Source organism: Neovison vison, chromosome 3 (assembly GCF_020171115.1).
Source record: "Neovison vison isolate M4711 chromosome 3, ASM_NN_V1, whole genome shotgun sequence".
Classification (NCBI taxonomy): domain Eukaryota; kingdom Metazoa; phylum Chordata; class Mammalia; order Carnivora; family Mustelidae; genus Neogale; species Neogale vison.
Window position 1 is genome coordinate 197,875,258 of NC_058093.1, and position 19,036 is coordinate 197,894,293.

At 49.2% G+C, this 19,036-nt stretch overlaps 2 protein-coding genes across 3 annotated transcripts in view; both read right to left on the reverse strand.

Annotated features, from left to right (window-relative positions):
- The window catches only part of RILPL1 (Rab interacting lysosomal protein like 1), a 42,340-nt gene extending 41,483 nt beyond the window's left edge, over positions 1 to 857 (reverse strand). The window contains exon 1 of one of the 2 annotated variants that reach the window (XM_044243500.1): positions 1 to 823. In XM_044243500.1, coding sequence (XP_044099435.1) covers positions 1 to 309 — 309 coding nt within the window. In that variant the 5' untranslated portion in view covers positions 310 to 823. The other variant, XM_044243501.1, reaches the window with a different exon arrangement.
- The window catches only part of LOC122903608 (translation initiation factor IF-2-like), a 19,139-nt gene continuing 446 nt past the window's right edge, over positions 344 to 19,036 (reverse strand). The window contains exon 2 of the mRNA XM_044244402.1: positions 344 to 918. Within this exon, the coding sequence (XP_044100337.1) occupies positions 344 to 918 (575 nt within the window). The remainder of the gene's footprint in view (positions 919 to 19,036) is intronic.

Below are 19,036 nucleotides of genomic sequence, written 5' to 3' on the forward strand. Positions count from 1 at the left end.
CTTCTGGTGCTTGCGCTCCTTCTCGATGCGGTCCATCCTCTCCAGGCGCAGACGGTCCAGCTCCAAGCGCAGCTCATCCAGCTCGGGCGCGACGTGGTGGCGGCTGACCAGCACCTCCAGGATCTCCAGGACACGCACGACCTTGGGCATGAGGCGCGCGATGGCCTCGCAGCCGTGCTGGTCGATGACCCGCTCGAACTCGTGGCCCACGAGCGACGCGATGTCGTACACGTCCATGACAGTCAGCTCCGCCACGTTCTTCTCCAGCGCCGACTCGGCCGCCAGCGACGACCCCCGGTCCTCCTCCATGGCCCCCTGGCCGGCCTCTTCCCGACCCCGCAAACTAGTGCAACTCCCAAACTTGCCGCTGTCGAGGGCAGCGCCGGGCCGGGCCCACCTCGCGCCGCCGCCGGCGGTCCGCACTCAGCTGGCCCTCGGGCGAGAGCGCACCGGGCGGTCGGCCGGCGTCCGCATGGGCGGGGGCGGCGGACCGCGAGCCGGAGGGCGGCGCGCGGGGGGCGAGTCTCGGCGCGCGGCTCGGCCCGGAGCCTGCTCCCGGGCGGGAGGAGGTGGAGGCGGCGGCGGCCGCAGCGAGGAAGGCGCGCGTGCGCAGGCCCGCGGCGCCTCCCAAGTTGGGAATCCGAGTTGGGCGCAATGGAGGCGCGGGATCTAGCTGGAGAGGGGGCCCCGTCGCCCTCGGAAACAGTTCTCGCCCGAGGGTCGCCTCCAAGCCCGGGGCCGGGGAAGGAAGGGCGGCCGCGGCTCCTCCGGGAAACTTTGGTGGCGGCGGCGAGACCGGGTGACCGGCTCCCCCCGCGGGGATGCCGCGCGCCCCGCCCCGATCCCGGCCTGGCGAGGGGCGCGCCCGGCTTCCGCCGCCCGAGGGCGCCCGGGTCCCCGCGGGCCCCGCACTGCGACCTGCCGGCCAGGCAGCACCCCGACCCCCACCACCCCGACCGCCACTCCGCCCGCGGGACCTTCCTCCTCGCCGCCCCCGGCGCGTCCGGGCGCGCCGCCCCCTCCTCCGGCCCGGTCCTGGCTCCTCCTCTCCCTCCCGCCGGGGAGGGGTCGAGACTAGCCTGGAGGAGAGGGGGCGGAGGCCGTGGAAGCCGTGGAGGCGGGGTGGGGGGACGCCGGTCTCTGGACGCTTCGCGGAGCCGTGGAGCACCTTCTGCGTTGGAGAGGAATGGAGGGTCGCGAGGTGGACTCGGGGATGGGGCCCGTGCTGGGGAGAGCGCGAGGACCCCCCCCTCCCCGCTCCCTCCCCGCTCCCTCCCCCACCGCAGACCCGGTCTCAGGCGGACCTGGTGGCGCCGGGCCCTGCGCTCCAGTACCGGCGCCCGAGAGGGGCACAAGAAAGGGTGGAGGGGTCCCCTGCCCCGAAGCCGCCGGACTGCCCCGCCCGCAGAGCCACGTCCATTAGCAGTTCCTTGTGACATAAACACCGCTTCACAGAGGAGGTGAGGCCGGGGTTTGGAGCTCGGCACCGCGAGGTTTTTTTGGTCCAAGCCTCCTGTCCTTTTGACCTGGCTAAATCCCCTAGTCCATGAGACACCCCGGCCCCAGCAGAGTCTTTCCAGAACCCACCAAGCCCTCCCACCCTTCCCATCCTCCACGCAGGGCTTAGGGACCCTCCTCTGCATTCCCACAGCCGGCCGCCTCCTCCCATAGAACCGCTCACATGCTGAGTTTTAATCGTGTGGGTTACACAGGCGCCTCCCCCGTGAGACGAGCTCCTTGAAGGCACAAAAAAAAACTTTAACGCCCTTATAGCCGCAAAGCTCCCACCAGCCTAGCAGATATGGACTTAAAAAAAAAAATTAGGTTGAAAATGGACTGCACAGCTATTTCATATTTAATTCTAAGAGCCTTGCAGAAAAAAAAAAAATTTGTCTCATTTAATCTGTACTCCATCAGTCTTCAGAGTGTGGCCTAATGACCACTGGGGGTCCCTAATACCCAAAGGGTCTCTGTGAGGTTGTCCCTTGTGCCAGCTTTGTATCAATATGAGGCAAGATGCTCCTGGCATATTTAACATGGAACGGCATCTCACAATAAGACTGAACATCAGAAGCAGTTGTGAGAATCCTGCTGTCTTCCAACGAGCTAGACATTAAGGGGATTTGCAGAGATGTGAAATGCCACTGTCCTCAGTGTTTTGTTTGTTGGGGAGCATAGTTACTTTTATTAAAAATATATATGTTGGGGCGCCTGGAAGGCTTAGTGGGTTAAAGCCTCTGCCTTGGGCTCTGGTCATGGTCTCAGGTTCCTGGGATAGAGCCCCGTGTTGGACTCTCCACTCAGCCGGGAGCCTGCTTCCCCCCTCTCTGTCTGCCTGTCTCTCTCCCTGCTTGTGATCTCTGTCTGTCAAATAAATAAATAAAATATTTTTTAAAAAATGCATGTTAAAATGTATCTGCTTTTGAATTAATATTTTAAAAAATATCGGTTTAGATTTCTGCTTACAGTAGATAGTCATAGATAGAACCCACTTGATCGAATCTCTTTATAGAGAGAGTGGGTTTTGAGAGTGCCCTTGGAAAAGGGTCTCTGAGACCAGAATGTTTGAGAACAGCTGCATCACCACATCCTAAGAAGTATCATTATCCCAATTTTACAAATGTGGAAACTGAGTCACAGAGCAGCTGGTAAGTGCTAAAACCAGAGATCAGATCCATGCCCAGCAACCCAGTGAGGTGGACATGTGCTTATCCCTGTCCTAAGTCAAGGGCAGGGAGAAACAGGAAGGAGCATTCCCTTCCTGTAGCTAATATACCAAGTGGCCACAAACTCGGTGACTTAAAACAATAGGAACTTATTCTCTGACAGTTCAGGAGGCCAGACGTCTGGAATCAAGGTGTTCGGCAGGACTGGGCTTGTTCTGAAGACTCTTGGGAGGATTCTGCCTTGTCTCGTCCAGCCTAGGGCATCCTTAGTTTGTGGCCACATCACTCCAGGCTCTGCCTCTGTCTTCAGGTGACCCTCTCCATGTGTGTCTGTCTTCTCTTCTGTCTCGTGTAAGAACCACCTGTCATTGGATCTAAGCCCATCTGCACAATTCGGGATGATCTCATCTCAGAATCTTCAACTTAATTACATCGCAAAGACTTTTTTCCAAATTAGGTCTCCAGTCCTGGGACTGGGACAAGGGATGTATCTTTTGCGGCAGTGTGGCATCATTCTACCCACAGCAGGAGGTTAAGTAACTTGGTTAAGTTCCCGCAGTGGGGAGGGATGGAGCTGAACCGGGTGGGTGCCCACCTTGAACAAAGGACTAAATAATGAATGCCTAGACGGGGCAGATTTGCCCTCAAGGCAGCAAAGATATACTTAGCATAGTTGGCTGAGAGGGACAAGGACCTAGGAACGGGAGGACCATCCTGTAGCCTGACCTTAAGACCAGGGCAGGAAAGGGAGGGGAGGAGTGGCGAAGGCAGAAGCGAGGTGACCCCAAATGGTGAGTTGGGTGCTTAGGGGAGTGGCTAGTCTTTTTTTTTTTTTTTTAAGATTTTATTTATTTGAGAGAGAGAGCATGAGAGGGGGAGTGTCAGAGGGAGAAGCAGACTCCCCACTGAGCAGGGAGCCTGATGTGAGACGTGATCCTGGGATCCCAGGACCTGAGGCGAAAGCAGTTGCCTAACCAACTGAGCCGCTCAGGCACCCCAGGAATGGCTAGTCTCAAGTAAGTAGAGGCAGTCAAGCCTGGTGGGTAAACTTTCAAAGCCTCTCAGTGCTCTAACCCTGGTGCAGTCACTGACCAGGTGTGTGACCTTGGGCAAGACACATGACCTTTCCGGGCCTCCGCTTCCCATTCCGCTAAGTGGGATCACAGAGAGTAATTGTTATTATTAAATGAATCAGCATGTGTGCTGGCTTCAGCCTGTGCCGTAGAACAGTTAGTTTCTGTCATCATTACCATCATCGTTGAAGATAACCCGAGGAGATATCCAGGCTGGGTGTAGACGTCGTTGTCTAATTGACAACTGGATATGTGGACCAGGACTCAGGACCAGAGCAGTGGTAAGACCCATGTCGACATTCATTCATTCAATAAGCATTTAGCTCTTAATATATGCCAAGTACTAGGTTAACCCTGGGGGGTGTGGCTATGTGCAGGAGACAGGAGACAAGTAAAACCCCAAATAAACTAATTTCAGATCGAGCAAGACGGGGTTGAAACGGGAGAGGAGCATCAGGAAATTAGTGTGTCCCAGAAACCAGGTGTGTTTGCACAACACAGTTTGAAAAAGAGTCCCACACACTGTATTTTTTCAACTGTAAATATTTTCATCTGTATTTCAGAAACATACCGAAACCAGGTACCCAGACTAGCATCACCCCTGAGAAAACTAGCAATTTCTTCATATCAAATATCCAGTGTTCAAAATGTCAATTGTCAGGGGCGCCTGGGTGGCTCAGTGGGTTAAGCTGCTGCCTTCGGCTCAGGTCATGATCTCGGGGTCCTGGGATCGAGTCCCGCATCGGGCTCTCTGCTCGGCAGGGAGCCTGCTTCCTCCTCCTTCTCTCTCTACCTGCCTCTCTGCCTACTTGTAATCTCTCTCTGTCAAATAAATAAATAAATAATCTTTTAAAAAAAATGTCAATTGTCTCGTCCCTTTTATTTCTTTAGAGTTTTTGTTTAACTCAAGATCCAAATAGTATCCACATATTGCAATTAGTCGATATGTCTCTTATTCCTGCTCTTTTTTTTTTATTAATTTCTTTTCAGTGTAACAGAATTCATTGTTTCTGTACCACACCCAGTGCTCCATGCAGTATGTCCCCTCCATAATACCCACCACCTGGCTCCCCCAACCTCCCACTCCCCATTTCTGCTCTTTTTTTTTAATTTTTTTAAAAGATTTTATTTAGTTATTTGACAGACAGAGATCACAAGTAGGCAGAGAGGCAGGCAGAGAGAGAGGAGGAAGCAGCTCCCTGCTGAGCAGAGAGCCTGATGCGGAACTTGATCCCAGGACCCTGAGATCATGACCTGAGCTGAAGGCAGAGGCTTTAACCCACTGAGCCACCCAGGCGCCCCCCACCCTTTTTTAAGATTTTATTTATTTGTTAGAGAGAGAGAGAGAGAAAATAAGTGGGGGAGGGGCAGAGGGAGAAGCAGGCTCCCCGCTGAGCAGGTAACCCAATGCCGGGCTGGATCCCAGGACCCCAAGATCATGACCTGAGCCTAAGGCAGAGGCTTAACCAACTGAGCCACCTGGGTGCCCTCCCTTACTCTCTTTTCATTCTTCATCTCTTGTTTTTTTCTTTCCCCTGACATTTCTTTCTTTCTTTTTTTTTTTAAGATATATTTATTTTAGGGCACCTGGGTGGTCCAGTTGTTTAGTGTCTGCCTTCAGCTCGGGCCATGGTCCCAGGGTCCTGGGATCGAGCCCCACATCGGGCTCCCTGCTCAGCAGGAAGCTTGCTTTTCCTCTCCCACTCCCCCTGCTTGCGTTCCTGCTCTGGCTGTCTCTCCATCTGTCAAACAAACAAATAATTTTTTTTTAAAAAGACTTATTTATTTTAGAGAGAGAGAGAGAACAAAGGGACAGAGGGACTCATTTTTAATGTGTATTTATATATGAATTACATGCAATAATGTTCACCTTTTTTGATGTGTACAATCCAGTGGTTCTTAGTGTGTTTACAGGGATCTGTAGCCTTTCCGGTCTCTAATTTCAGAATATTTTCACCAACCTTCCCCCAAAACTTTGTTCTCATTAGCAGTAGCTCTCCGTTCCCTCCTGTCCCCGGCTCCTGGCCACCACCCGTCTGCTTTCTGGGTCCATGGATGTGTGTGTTCTGAACATTTCATATACTGTGTGGCCTTTTGTGCCCGGCTTCTTTCACTCTGCATAATGTTTTTAAGGTTTATCCGTGTTGTGGCCCGAAGTAATTCCTCTTCATAGCCTAATAGTCTCCCAATGTACGGAGGGACCGCGTGCTATGTGTCCATTCATCCACTGGCCGACTTTTGGGATGTTTCTACCTTCTACCTTTCCTGTTGTTTTGCCTGTGGCAAAACGGTGATTTTCTTCTGGAAGCTCAGATCACCTTGTAGAAAGGGTTCCTCCTCACAGAACTTGTTCCTGGGAGATGAACTTGGCTCCAGAGGAGGGTTGGAAGGAAAAGGGCAAAAGGCTTTATCTAGTCAGGGAGCTCACAGCCGTGGGCACGCTCGCTCGCTTTCTTTCTTTCTTTCTTTCTTTCCTTCTTAAAGACATTATTTATTTATTTGACAGAGAGACAGATGACAAGTAGGCAGAGAGAAAAGGGGAAGCAGAGAGCAGAGCAGCCCTGCTCCGCAGAAAGCCCAATGCAGGGCTTGATCCCAAGACCCTGAGACCACGACCTGAGCTGAGGGCAGAGGCTTAACCCACGGAGCCACCCAGGTGCCCCCAATGGACACTTTCCATGGGCCAGCTGAGGCGGGCAGCCCTACACGACCCAAAGCCTGCTTTCTGACTGTGGATTTGCTTATTCTGGACATTTCAGATAAGTGGAATCATACACTATGTGAGGGAAGAAGAGAAAGCCACAAACTGTGTGTGGGAGGCCCAGGGGAAGAACGGGCTCTGTTTGGGTGAGTCAGCAGAGGGACCCAGGACTGGATGGGGACCAGTGTGGGACGGTGTTGAAGAGGACACCAGGGATCGACCCCGGGAGCAAGTTCCTATCGGACGTGATGGGGATGTTATGTGACATCCCGCAAGTCCTTGTCTCTGACTCTTTGTCTCAGTTATTTCATGAGTAAAATGAGAATAATCTTGATCACACCTCCCTCCAGGATGTTTGGGGAGATTAAACGAGCGGAGATATGTAAAATGTGTAGAACAGAGGCTGCCTCGCAGTAAGGGCTATGCTAACATTAGCCGTTGCTGTTACTGTTGTTACCGCTGTGGCATCCCATTTGGAACAAGGGCATCATAAAATCAACCCTGCTGTCTGACTGGGTGCAAGGCGCTATTGGAAGAATTAGGAATTAGGGCCACCAAGTCCCCTCAATCCTTTTTTTTAAAGATTTTATTTATTTCTTTTAGAAAGACAGAGAGCAGGGAGTTGGCAGGGGAAGAAGGAGAGAGGGAATCTCAAGCAGGCTCCATGCTTAGCATGCTTAGCTTAGCACAGAGCCGGATTTGGGGCTCGATCTCATGACCCTGAGATCACAACCTGAGCGGAAATCAACAGTGGGATGCTCAACCGACTGAGCCACCCAGGCGCCCCTCTTCTCCCTTCTAACCTATTTTCTGCACAGCAGAAATTTTGCATAGTTAGTAACTTTGTATGTGCTTGCATTTTATCCCGCCAGGTGTTAACGCCAGGTTACGATAAAACCCAGAGCCCTTACCTTGGCCGACCCAGACTTTGGTAGTCTGATCTATGTCTACTTCTCCATCTCCATCTCCCAGCCATTCCTGCCGGTGTCCTGTGCACCACGGCGCCCCTCCAAACTCGAATGCCTGGTGAGAGCATCCGCATGGACAAGATGGTATCCCAGCCGGTGCCCAGAGATCAGGGAAAGCAAAGCATTTAACCTTGTCAGCTCCGGCAGATGGAACGGCCTTGTACTTTCACCAGGAGTCACACGGGGATGGACCACCCTGCCCAGGCTAGGAAAGGCAGCTCAGATACTGAGCAGGAAACAACACACAACTCACGCTGAGGCAGGGATGCAAACGCAGGCCAGAGCTGGGTGGCTGGGAAACTCCAGGGCATTCCAGATCATTCGAGGGCCCTTTCCTCTGTCATCTGCTCAGCTCCCAAATCCCCTTGAAATGACTCAGAATTTAAAGACTAGGGCTAGGGCACCTGGGTGGCTCAGTGGTTAAGCTGCTGCATTTGGCTCAGGTCATGATCTCAGGGTCCTGGGATCGAGTCCTACATCGGGCTCCCTGCTCAGCAGGGAGCCTGCTTCCTCCTCTCTCTCTCTCTGCCTGCCTCTCTGCCTACTTGTGATCTCTGTCTGTCAAATAAATAAATAAAATCTTAAAAAAATATTGTTGAAGCCAGGCCATGGGTACATGGGAGTTCATTATACATTCTCCCTCCTTCTGTATTATTAGAGAATTTTTTTATAACAAAACAGCTTTTAAAAGAAAGCTGACTGGGGACTAAAAGGAGCGGCAAAGTGGGGTGCCCACTCGGCTCAGTCAGTAAAGCACGTGACTCTTGATCTTGGGGTTGTGAGGTCAAGGCCCACCTAAGGCAAAAAGCCTACTTTAAAAAGTGCAATAATAAAAAAATAAGAGGAATAATAAAGTGTTAGCTTGCCTGTGATCGCCATACCTCTTGCTTCAGCTGTAAGTGGGACAGGAGATATCTGATGCCACTAAGGGGAACAGAAGATCTGGAGCGGGGAGAGAGAGTGAGGGAATGCTGGGGACCACCCACACGTAGGGGCAGACGTTTCCTCTCTCTGTGAGTCCGTTAGGCTGGGCACATGGCAGATAGTAGCAGTGATTATGTGGAAGGAGAAGTCACTGCTTCCTGGAAAATCAGGCCACAGGGTCCTGAGAAACCACATTAGGGCTCGAGAGGCAACTTGGGGACACTTGGATATAGCTTCCCTGTCCTGTTGTCATAGACGATGCAAGGGACTGAATGCTGTGTCCCCCCCGAGTTCACGTGTTGAAATCCTGCCCCCCGAGGTGATGGTATTAAGAGGTATTATTTGTTCCTTTATAAAAGAGGCCGGCGCGCTCCCTTGTCCTAACACCTTTGTGTTCTATGAGCCAGGGAAGGGGGTTCTCGGCCGATACCAAATCTGCCAGCATCTTAATCTTGGACTTCCAGACTTTGGAACTGTGAGAAATAAATTTCTGTTGTTGTCAAAGAGCCCAATCCATGGTGATTTGTTTGAACAACCCACGAGTGTTTTATGAGAATTCCTGTTTTTCGGGAGTCTGAGTGGTCTCTCGCACAACTCTTACTTGTCCTGTTCCTTGAGCTCCATCCCAAGGGCTGAAACCCGAAGGAGCTTCACACCCCCTCCTCCACTCACACCACCACGGTTGCCGCTCTGGCTTCTCATCCCTCCTTCTCCTCCTGCTTCTTTGGCGGACTTGAGGTAATCATGGACAATTCTGATGTCATCATTGTATCTAAACCCTGGTGACGTCACATGAGACTCCTGGTCTCTTCTGCTTTGATTTTGTTTGATAGTCGACCTCCCTCCAAGGGCATTGGATGGAAGTATACACTCAGGCTCCCCTGATCCATCTTGGAAAATAGGATGATCAAACCTTAGCAACGAGATTCTTTCAAGTACATTGTGCACCGTCTCTGAATTTCAGTGCCTGCTTCTACCTGAAGGGAGGTTGCCTGGAAATGCTAGTCTGGGTAGATTTTCCAACATGTTAAATTGACCCGGTGGTGGTGTTTTTCTACTCCAAGGGTCTCATCCAATGCTTGGGCTCTTTTTTTTTTTTTAAAGATTTTATTTGTTTATTTGACAGACAGAGATCACAAGTAGGCAGAGAGGCAGGCAGAGAGAGAGGGGGAAGCAGGCTCCCCGCCGAGCAGAGAGCCCGATGTGGGGCTCAATCCCAGGACCCTGGGATCATGACCTGAGCCGAAGGCAGAGGCTTAACCCACTGAGCCACCCAGGCGCCCCTCATTCTTTTTATTGACAACTAATTCCATTCTATAGACACACCACATTTATTTTTCTATTTACCTGTTGTTGGACATATGGGTCATTTCCAGTTTTTGCCTCGTTCAAATATGCGTGTTCATGTGTTAAGTCTTTCTGGACACGTGTGTTTCTTTCTTTAAGGTAAACACCTAGAAATACAATAATGTCTGGGTAATGCTATATATATATATATATATTTTTTAAGACTTTATTTATTTGAGAGGGAGAGAGAGAGAGCAAGAGAGTATAAGATCAGGGAGAGGGAGAAGCAGACTGAGCAGAGAGCCCTATGAGGGGCTCAATCCCAGGATTTTGGGATCATAACCTGAGCTGAAGGCAGATGCTTAACTGACTGAGCCACCCAGGCACACGGTTAAGTGTATGTTTTAACTTTTTAAGAAATGCTTAACTGTCTTCCCAAAGGATCATGCCATTGCGCCTTCCTACCAGCCAGGATGAAGTAGGACAGGCTGGGCCTTTGTGATTTTTACCCACGTCCCTGGGCGATTCTGCTGCTCACCCAAGTTGAGAACCACTGGCTTAGAGAATGATGGAATTGGGGGGGTGCTTTTTTTCAGGAGGCGACATGGGACCAGAGATCTGGCTAAAGTGATGGAGGAAGCCAAGAGAAAACTGGGGGGAAGGTGGTTTCAGGCAGAGAGAACGGGAAGTGCAGAGCCTCTGACTCAGGAGTGTGTCTGACACAGTGGAGGGCCGGCGAGGGGGTCTGCAGGCTTGATTGGTTTTGCACGGGAGAGTGTCCTAGTAGACAGCCAGAGCGGAGGGCAGAACCCTCAGGGAAGGCTAAGAGGTATGGACTTGATTCTGAACGATCTGGGGAGCCTGTGTAGGGTTTTTGAGCAGAAGCATGACATGATTTTGTAGCAAAGGAAACCAAGGCTCAGAGAGGTGAATTAACTTGCCACAGGTCACACAGTAAGTGGCCAAACTGAGTTTCTGGCCAGGTCTGTCCACAGCCAGAGACTGTTTTATTGACCTCTGTGCTCCCTTTGAGCTGTCTTTGGTGTCAAATAAATGTATAAAAAGCAGATGTTTGGAAAATGTCAATGTCCTCCAGCCAAAGAGCGCTGGGAACACACCAGTGGTTGAGCCAGTCAGACTGAATCTTGCAGTGTGGGAGAACACAGGCCACGGGGGATCCATGGGATGTCTCAGTAAGAGAACCCCAGGGGGCTATAAAGAACCATATGCAGGGTTTGGGCTTTGGTTGGGTGATTCTGGGGAGAAATTCAGGATCGAGGAGCTTTGCTGTAGAGTGCATGCTCTCAGGAGGCAAGGATCATTCTGGGACTGGAGCTCTTACATCTTCCCTAGACAGAGGACAGACTGGAGCCAGGCAGAAGGAGATGTTTGGTGTTTCATGGCCTGAACCATGCTCAAGTTTAGACTTGTTTCCTCATGTCACAAGGTGGCCTTTTCTGATGTTGATGTTCGGTGAAACTTATTAACAGGAGAGCGGGAGAGTGCAGAGGCCCACTGACGTGCCAGGCCGGCTCCTGGGTGGTGGGCCCCCTTCTCCTCTCCCTTGGTGACTTCTGGAGAACACCTTGGGGGATGAAAACTTCCCGTGTGTTTGTTTGCCTTAAACAGCTTTATTGAGAGATAGTTCACATGTCATGAAAATCCACCCATTTTAGGGGAACAGTTCCATGATTTACAGTATATTCACAGATACAAGCAACCATCTCTGCTGTCAAGTTCCAGAACATTTTCATTGCTCCAAAGGGAAACCCCAAGAGCGGTGACTCCCCATTACCTCCCTCCTCCACAGCAGAGCCCGAGGTAACCACTAATCTAGTCTCGGTGTCCGGTGTCTGTGGACTTGAGTATGCTGGATACTTCATGTACATGAACTCACACAACATCTGGTCTTTCGTGACCGGCTTGAGCCTCTTGTGTTCAAGGTCTGTCCGCAGCTGTAGCAGGTGTCAGCCCTTTGGTCCTTTTTGTGGCTGAATCTTAGTCCGCTGTGTGGACGGAAGACCTTTTGTTTATCTCTTCAACAACTGAGGAACTTCTGAGTAGTTTCCTCCTTCTTGTTGTTTTGCCTGGGGTAAAAACCCTACTTCCCTCTGAAAGTTTAGATCCCTTCTTAGGAACCTCTGTCTCCTCACAGATCTCCTCGTTTCTGGGAGGCAAAACCAGGCTCCAGCAGAGTGTGGGATGGGAAAGGGGAAAGGGCTTTGTCCAGGCCGGGAAGCTCATGGCCCTTGAGAACCTGCTATGTGCCAGGAGGGACTTTGGAAATGCAAAGAGAAATTAGGGCAGCAGTCCCTGCCCTCAATGAGCTCACAGTCCAGTGAGTGGAGACAATACATGTTGTTTCTCCCCACCAGGATCCAGCCCATTTTTTCTGGTCTTCTTCAGGGGAATCCCCCCTCCCTTGCTCCCTGGTTCCTGGGAAGGAGAAACCCAGGCCTGGCCAGTCTGCTTTATCCAACCCGGGGGTCTAGTTGTTGACACATGGATGGATATTGGCCTGACAGCCCAGGGAGATTCCATGACACTTTTCCTGGACTTCTCACAAAAGATAATTTTTTGTTGGGTCTGTTGTTTTTCCTATGAGGTTGCTGAGAAAGTAGGCCGGAGGGCAGTAAGCCTGGGGCTGCTGGTGGCCATACTTTGGTTGTCTGGGGAGAGCCAGCCTGAAGCAGAAGGCCAGAGAAGGAAAGCAGGGCTCAGACACGGGAGCCTACAAAACAGAGAGCAAGCAGCCTTCCTGGGGTAATTTTACTCCATTTTACAGGTGAGGAACCAAAGACCCTCCCAGAAAGGAATTGAGTATGAGCCTCTTACTGAGTGACAGGGCCAAGAACTATATTTCTAGAGGTGCCTGGCTGGCTTGGTCCATAGAACATGTGACTCTTGATCTTAGGGCTTAAGTTTGAGCCTCATGTTGGGTGTAGAGATTACTTAAAAATAAAATCTTAAAAAGAGAGAGAGAGGGAGAATTATATTTATAGACCTTTATCTAGTCTTTGAAAACACAGTCATTCCTTAGGTACTATTCAAAATGTCTAAACCATGCTGCCGATAATTGACCTAAATTATTTTAAAGCATTTATAGCATTGAGCCTGCTTATCATGGGCATCTACAAACACACAGGGGCAAGTTTCTATAGTTGTAATGCGTTTCGTTTAGGATCCCCAGAGTTTTTCAAAAAGTCTTCCACAACTCAAACTGACTTATGCAAATAGTTACATAAATAGGAAATCCAGATTGTGGACTTCAGGCACAGCTGGATCCAGGGGCTTAGTGATAGCAATGTCATCTGACTTCTGTTGTTCTTTGCCCATCAGCTTTGAGTTTGCATAATGTTGACATCACTTTCATGCAGGCTATCAACACATGGTGCCAAAGGTGGCCTCCAAGACCTGTAGGGCTACATCCTGCCAATAACGTCAGCAAATTCAATGAATTTTCATTGCATATCATTGGCTCAGTTTGGGACACATAGCTACCCTTGGAACAGTCACTGTACTTATGGACACGTGGACATGAAAATTGCTGATTAGTCAAGCATAGAGCCAGAGGGTGGAGACAGTCCACCAGAGTGATGTTGAATAAGACAGGGGGGAAAGGAGTCTTTAATGAGCTAGTAGAGTGCTCCTACAGAGGGGGTGAATGGATGTTGAGCAGGGTCATGTGGCCAAGCCTTTACATTCACTGACAGCCTCATGTTTAGACTTGACTTTTCTTCTCTCTCTCTTTCCTATAATCTCTGTACCCAACATGGGGCTCAAATTCACGACCCTGAGATCAAGTTATCATATGCTTTACTGACTGAGCCAGCTAGGTGCCCCCAGACTTTTCATTTTAACAGATACTAATTTCACATTTGGTTTATAATTTAGGACAGGAGTTTGTATCAGCAGGAAAACAGAACCCATTCTAGATCTTTCCAACAGAAAGTTTGTTTTGTTTTAAGATATTTTTACCTTTAAGTAATCTCTACACCCAGTATGGGGCTCAAACTCACAACCCTGAGATCAAGAGTTGAGTGCTCTACCAACTAAGCCAGTCAGGTGCCCCTCCACAGAAAGGCTTCAATGTTGGAAATTGGTTCAACACATGCATTAGTTATCTATTGCTGTGTAATGAGTTACCCCAAAACTTTTTGAAAAAAGATTTTGTTTATATGGCAGAGAGAGGGAGAGAGAGGGAGTACATATGCAGGAGGAGTGGTAGGCAGAGGGAGAGGGAGAAGCAGGCTCTCTGCTGAGCAGGGAGCCCTATGTGGGGCTCGATCCCAGCACCCTGAGATCATGACCTGAGCCAAAGGCAGATGCTTAAGTGACTGAGCAACCCAGGCACACCTCAAGTTACCCCCAAATTTAGTGACTTCTGACAACTGTCATTATCTTTCACAGTTTCTGCAGATCTGGAATTTGGGAGAAGCTTGGCCCAGGAGTTCTGATATAGGGTCTCTCATGAGGTTGTAGTCAAGATATTGGCAAGGGCTACTGTCATCTGAAGGCTTAACTGGGGCTGGAGGAGCCACTTCCAAGATGGCGCCCTTGATAGCTGTTGGTGGGAGGCGTTAGTACCTCTCCATGTAGGTCTCTCCCAGAGCAGCTCGAGTGTCCTTATGACATGATAGCTGGCTTCCCCACAGGAAGTGAGTCAAGAGAACAAGGTAGAAGCTACAATACTTTTTATGACATAGTTTCAGAAGGCACACACTGTCTCACCTACTACATTCTCTTAGAAGTGAGTTCCTAAGTCAGTTTTGCCTCCCAGTCCAGCAGAAGGGAATTAGGCTTCACCTTTTGAAGGGACGAGGGTCAAAGAATATGTGGGTATATTTTGAAAGCATCACAACAGGAGCAGCAAGGAATAGTGGGACAACCCACAGGTTAGCAATAGCAGAAAGACACTGTTCCAGTTAGGACTGGAGGGGAGGGTTGAACGACTCTGTGAATGTGCTGATTACCATTGGGCGGTGCACTTTAAAAGGGTGAGTCTGGGGGCACCTGGGTGGCTCAGTGGGTTAAAGCCTCTGCCTTCGGCTCAGGTCATGATCCCAGGGTCCTGGGATCAAGCCCCACATTGGGCTCTCTGCTCAGCAGGGTGCCTGCTTCCTCCTCTCTCTCTGCCTGCTTCTCTCTTATCTCCACCTGTCAAATAAATAAATAAAATCTTAAAAAAAATAAATAAAAGGGTGAGTCTGCTCTTTTCCTCCCTGACTTGTTGTGGCTTGGCCGCCATCAGGAAGGACACAGTAACTATCCAGACCAAGAGGTTCATGACCAACCAACTACTTCAACGGAAATAGTCACTGGTGTTCATTACCTTGGAAAGACAGTGGTACCTAAAACAGATTTTCGGGAAAAACTAGCCAAAATGCATAAGACCCATCTGATGTCATCTTTGTATTTGGATTCAGAGGCAATTTTGGCGATGGTGTTGCAGGATCATTGAGAGAAGGCGGTCAAGAAAGAGTTCTTGAGACATTTTACGGCACAACTTAGCAAGTTTATTTAAGCAGCAGGAGGGCAGGACCCGTGCGCAGAAAAAACTGCACTTTTGCTGTAGGAAGGTGGTGGTTATATGCTTTGTGCTCAAGTGGGAGGGGACATGCAGGGAGTATTAGATCATACATGTCTTCTTTGAATTTCTACTCATAAAACTACTTCTGCAAGATTTTTCTGGCGCTTATCATTCAGTTTGCTATGAATTGTCCCTGAGAGGTTCAGGCAGTCATGAGACCTGCAGGAATGTAGCAACCAACACATATTTGATCCTTGTCAAAACCATGCAGGCTATCGGTCAGCCTTCTGGGCGGAAGGTGAACTTTTTTCCTGCCTCTGTCCCTTATCGGGGGCATGACAACTGGCTTTGGCGTGAACATTTAGGATTCCTTGGATTGTGCAAAGAACAATGAACCTCAACACAAGCTTTCAAGACGTGGTCTGTATGAGAAGAAAGAGACTTCAAGAAAACAGTGAAAGGAACACAAGAACAGCACGAAGAACGTCGGGGGGACTGCAAAAGCCAGGGTTGGTGTGGGCAAACCGTGAGCGGGCTACTGGATGACAGAAGGCGTTCAAGATTCTCTAGTGACTTGATCTGGGGTAATTGTGCAGATTTTTCATGAGAGGGGTAATGATCTAAGACTTCTCTGTGGAAAAAAAGAAGGGTGATTTCATGGTATGTGAATTATAGACCAATAAAGCTGGAAAAAAAGGAAAGAAGGAAGAGAGGGAAGAAAGACCCGGTTTTTGCTGCATCTTGCTGACTACCACTGATAACCAGCTGGTAGGTTCTGGGCCAGGCCCCAGTTGAGATATTCATTCATCATTCATCATAGAATTACTAAGTACCCACTGTGTGCCAACCACTGGCTGTGTCGAATGTATTCATGCACACCGAGGCTCCCGGGCATATGCCACTCTGTGCCGAGGACCCAGAACGTGCACATTTCCTGTGGGTGACCTGGCAAGTCCCGAGAGCCCGTCTTCAGATATTGAAATAATGTCAGAAGATGCTTCATGAGTAATTTATGAGAGTGGCAGTGTAAAGAAAAACCTGCGTGAGAAAGGAACTATGCCAGGCAGTTGACAGTGATTATTTGATGGTTCTGTAACTACAGTTACTTTTCCAATTTTTAGATAGCACAGTTAATTATATAATATAAAAAAATTTCCAAAGGATGTCTGGTTGCATCTTTTGTTTGGCCATCACTGTGTTTTCTGACATTGGAGTTAATTGTATTTATTTATTTTTTAAATAGATTTCTATTTATTTATTTGACACACAGAGAGAGAACACACAAGCAGGGGGAACAACGGAAGGAGAGGGAGAAGCATGTTCACGCTGAGCAGGGAGCCTGATGTGGGGCTCGATCCCAGGACCCTGGGCTCATGACCTGACCTGAGCTGAAGGCTGACGGTTAACCATCTGAGCCACCCAGGTGCCCAGTTAACTGTATTTAGATACAGCATCTGTGCTCCAGTTTGCCACAGACCACCCCTCTCCTTATTGCCTTCTGCTGATGCCATCTCTCATTCACATAAACTGCCTGATCCCTGAAGGCATTTGAATTTGGGTCCCCTGATTTATATAATAAAATCCCTACAATATACGATTCACTGTGGTCCACCGAGATGATAAATGTCCAAGTTTTAAGTCCCCGATAAGTGGATTTAGAATATCGAATCAGTCTGAAAAGGGAAGTTAACATATTTAATTTCTGGGTAAAACCTGAATTGTTCTTGGCACTTTTCTATGGAGTTCAGTTGCTTGGGAGTCCAAAGGGCTGTTTCCATCAGATTACTTCAGCTTAATAGGAAGCTCTGTAGGTATTACAATCAGAAAGAAATTCAGTACAGTGAAATGGAAGCACATAAGTGAGTTAGTGAGGCTGGAGAGACAGGATCTAGGCTTCTAGAGTGACACTACAGAACTGACCTGCCAGGAGAACCAGGGCCTTTGCCACAGTGTGGACAGTGGGGAATCAGGGGACTATTACAAGACCACTTGAATTCAGTAATGCAGGGTCATGGCAAGGCAGTTTCCATCCATGGAGCTGTGCACCTGTTTCTGGACACCTGAAGCAGGAAACTGGATTTTGGGCCACTACTGCCCCCTATTGCCTGTTGGTCTTTCAAGAAATAATGCCTTAAAAAAAAAACAACTCTCAAATTCGCAAAGCACCTTCAGATATAGTGTGTCATCTGGTCCTCATGATAACAAGCAAGGCACATGGGTGTGGGGGGGTCATCATCCCCTCTTTACGGGTGAAGAGACTGAGGCTCAAAGTTGATGGAATGTAAGGTTACACACGGCTTTGTGCAAAACTGGAGTAACCACCCAGGTCTCTTCATCCCCGGGCCAGGGCAATGAACTCAACTCACATGTCACGAGTGAGGTCTTTTGTGGCCCGGTGGTAGGCTCTGAGAGCACAGCATACAGATATCAAGTCTGGTGGCTCATGAGTGTCGTGGACTGGCAAATCACCATTATCTGCATCGAAAGCACAGTGCGTGGGGCCTGTACGTGGCAGAGGTATGTCTAGGGACATTATCGAGGAGAAAAGGGGTGACACTTGAGTTGGGTTTTGAGGGATGAGTAGAAGTACGTCTGGAAGCAAAATGCAGAAAACAGTCCTAGCACCTGGCAAGAGCTAAGGGGGCCTGATGAGACAGCAGCGCTTTGGGGAGCTCATAGAATTCTAGTTTTGGAAGATTTGAACAAGGTAGAAAAATGTTTTTGTAGTACAAGTATTATACACATACAGCAAAAGAAGGTGCATCAGTCTTATGTATACATCTTTTTGAGTTAAAAAATAATACAATATGTAAACATGGTAAGATGTTAAACTTTCTGAACATCCTGGGAGATTCCCTTGTGCCCCTTCCCAGTCTATACCCACCTCCATCCTTCTCTGGAGGTTTCTGGGGTGGGGGGGGGATGAGGATGTTTCGCAAGGGGTAAGTGCTTTCCCTGCTCAATACAGCTTGTCAAGTAACCGAACACTGTCGGATGACAGGCAGGTAATTCATCGGACCGCTAGAGAATGGAGGTGAGCTCATGGTCTGAAGGCAACTTCTGCCACTAGGACTCATGGTCAGGATTTCCGGGGTTAGGATGGAAGGGGCTGGCATGGAAGTTGACTGGAGGGTTTTTCCTGGAAGGGTAGGAGGCTTCTTTGAATCAGAGGATATAATTTCTTCCCTTAAGTGGGATGTGCCAGCAAGCTGGTAGGTGGGTCTTTTTGTTTTAATACCAGAAGTGGGGCGCCTGGCTGGCTAAGTCCATGGAGCCTGGGACACTTGATCTCGCAGTTATGAGTTCCAGCCCCACCTTGGGTAGGTAGAGTTTGTTTAAAAAATAAAACCTTAAGGGGCACGTGGGTGGCTCAGTTGGTTGAGTGGCTGCCTTCGGTTCAGGTCATAATCTCAGGGTTGTAGGATCGAGTCCCGCATCGGGCTCACTGCTCAGTAGTGAGTCTTTTTCTCTCTCTCCGTCTCCTTCTCTCTCACAAATAAATAAATAGTTTTTAAAAAATCTTTAAAACAACAACAACTACAACAAAACAATTAGCTGGTAATGATCCCGAGGACTTCTGGAGGGTTAACAAGCATCTGAATTGGATCAAACTGGTCGAAAACTGAAAAAGTGGAGACAAGTTTGGAGTTTGTTAGCGAAAATCTCAACGCTCTTGGGGTGAGACCCCTGTTTCCTTTTCTGCCTTTTTTTTTTAAGAGTTTTTGTTTGTTTGTTTGTTTTAATTTATCTGAGAGCGCGACAACGAGCTGGGGAAACAGAGAAAGAAAATCTCAAGCAGACTCCCTGCTGAGCGTGGTGCCCCATCCGGCGCTCCCGAACTAAGGACCCTAAGATCGCGACCTGAGCGGAAATCAGGAGTCCCACAC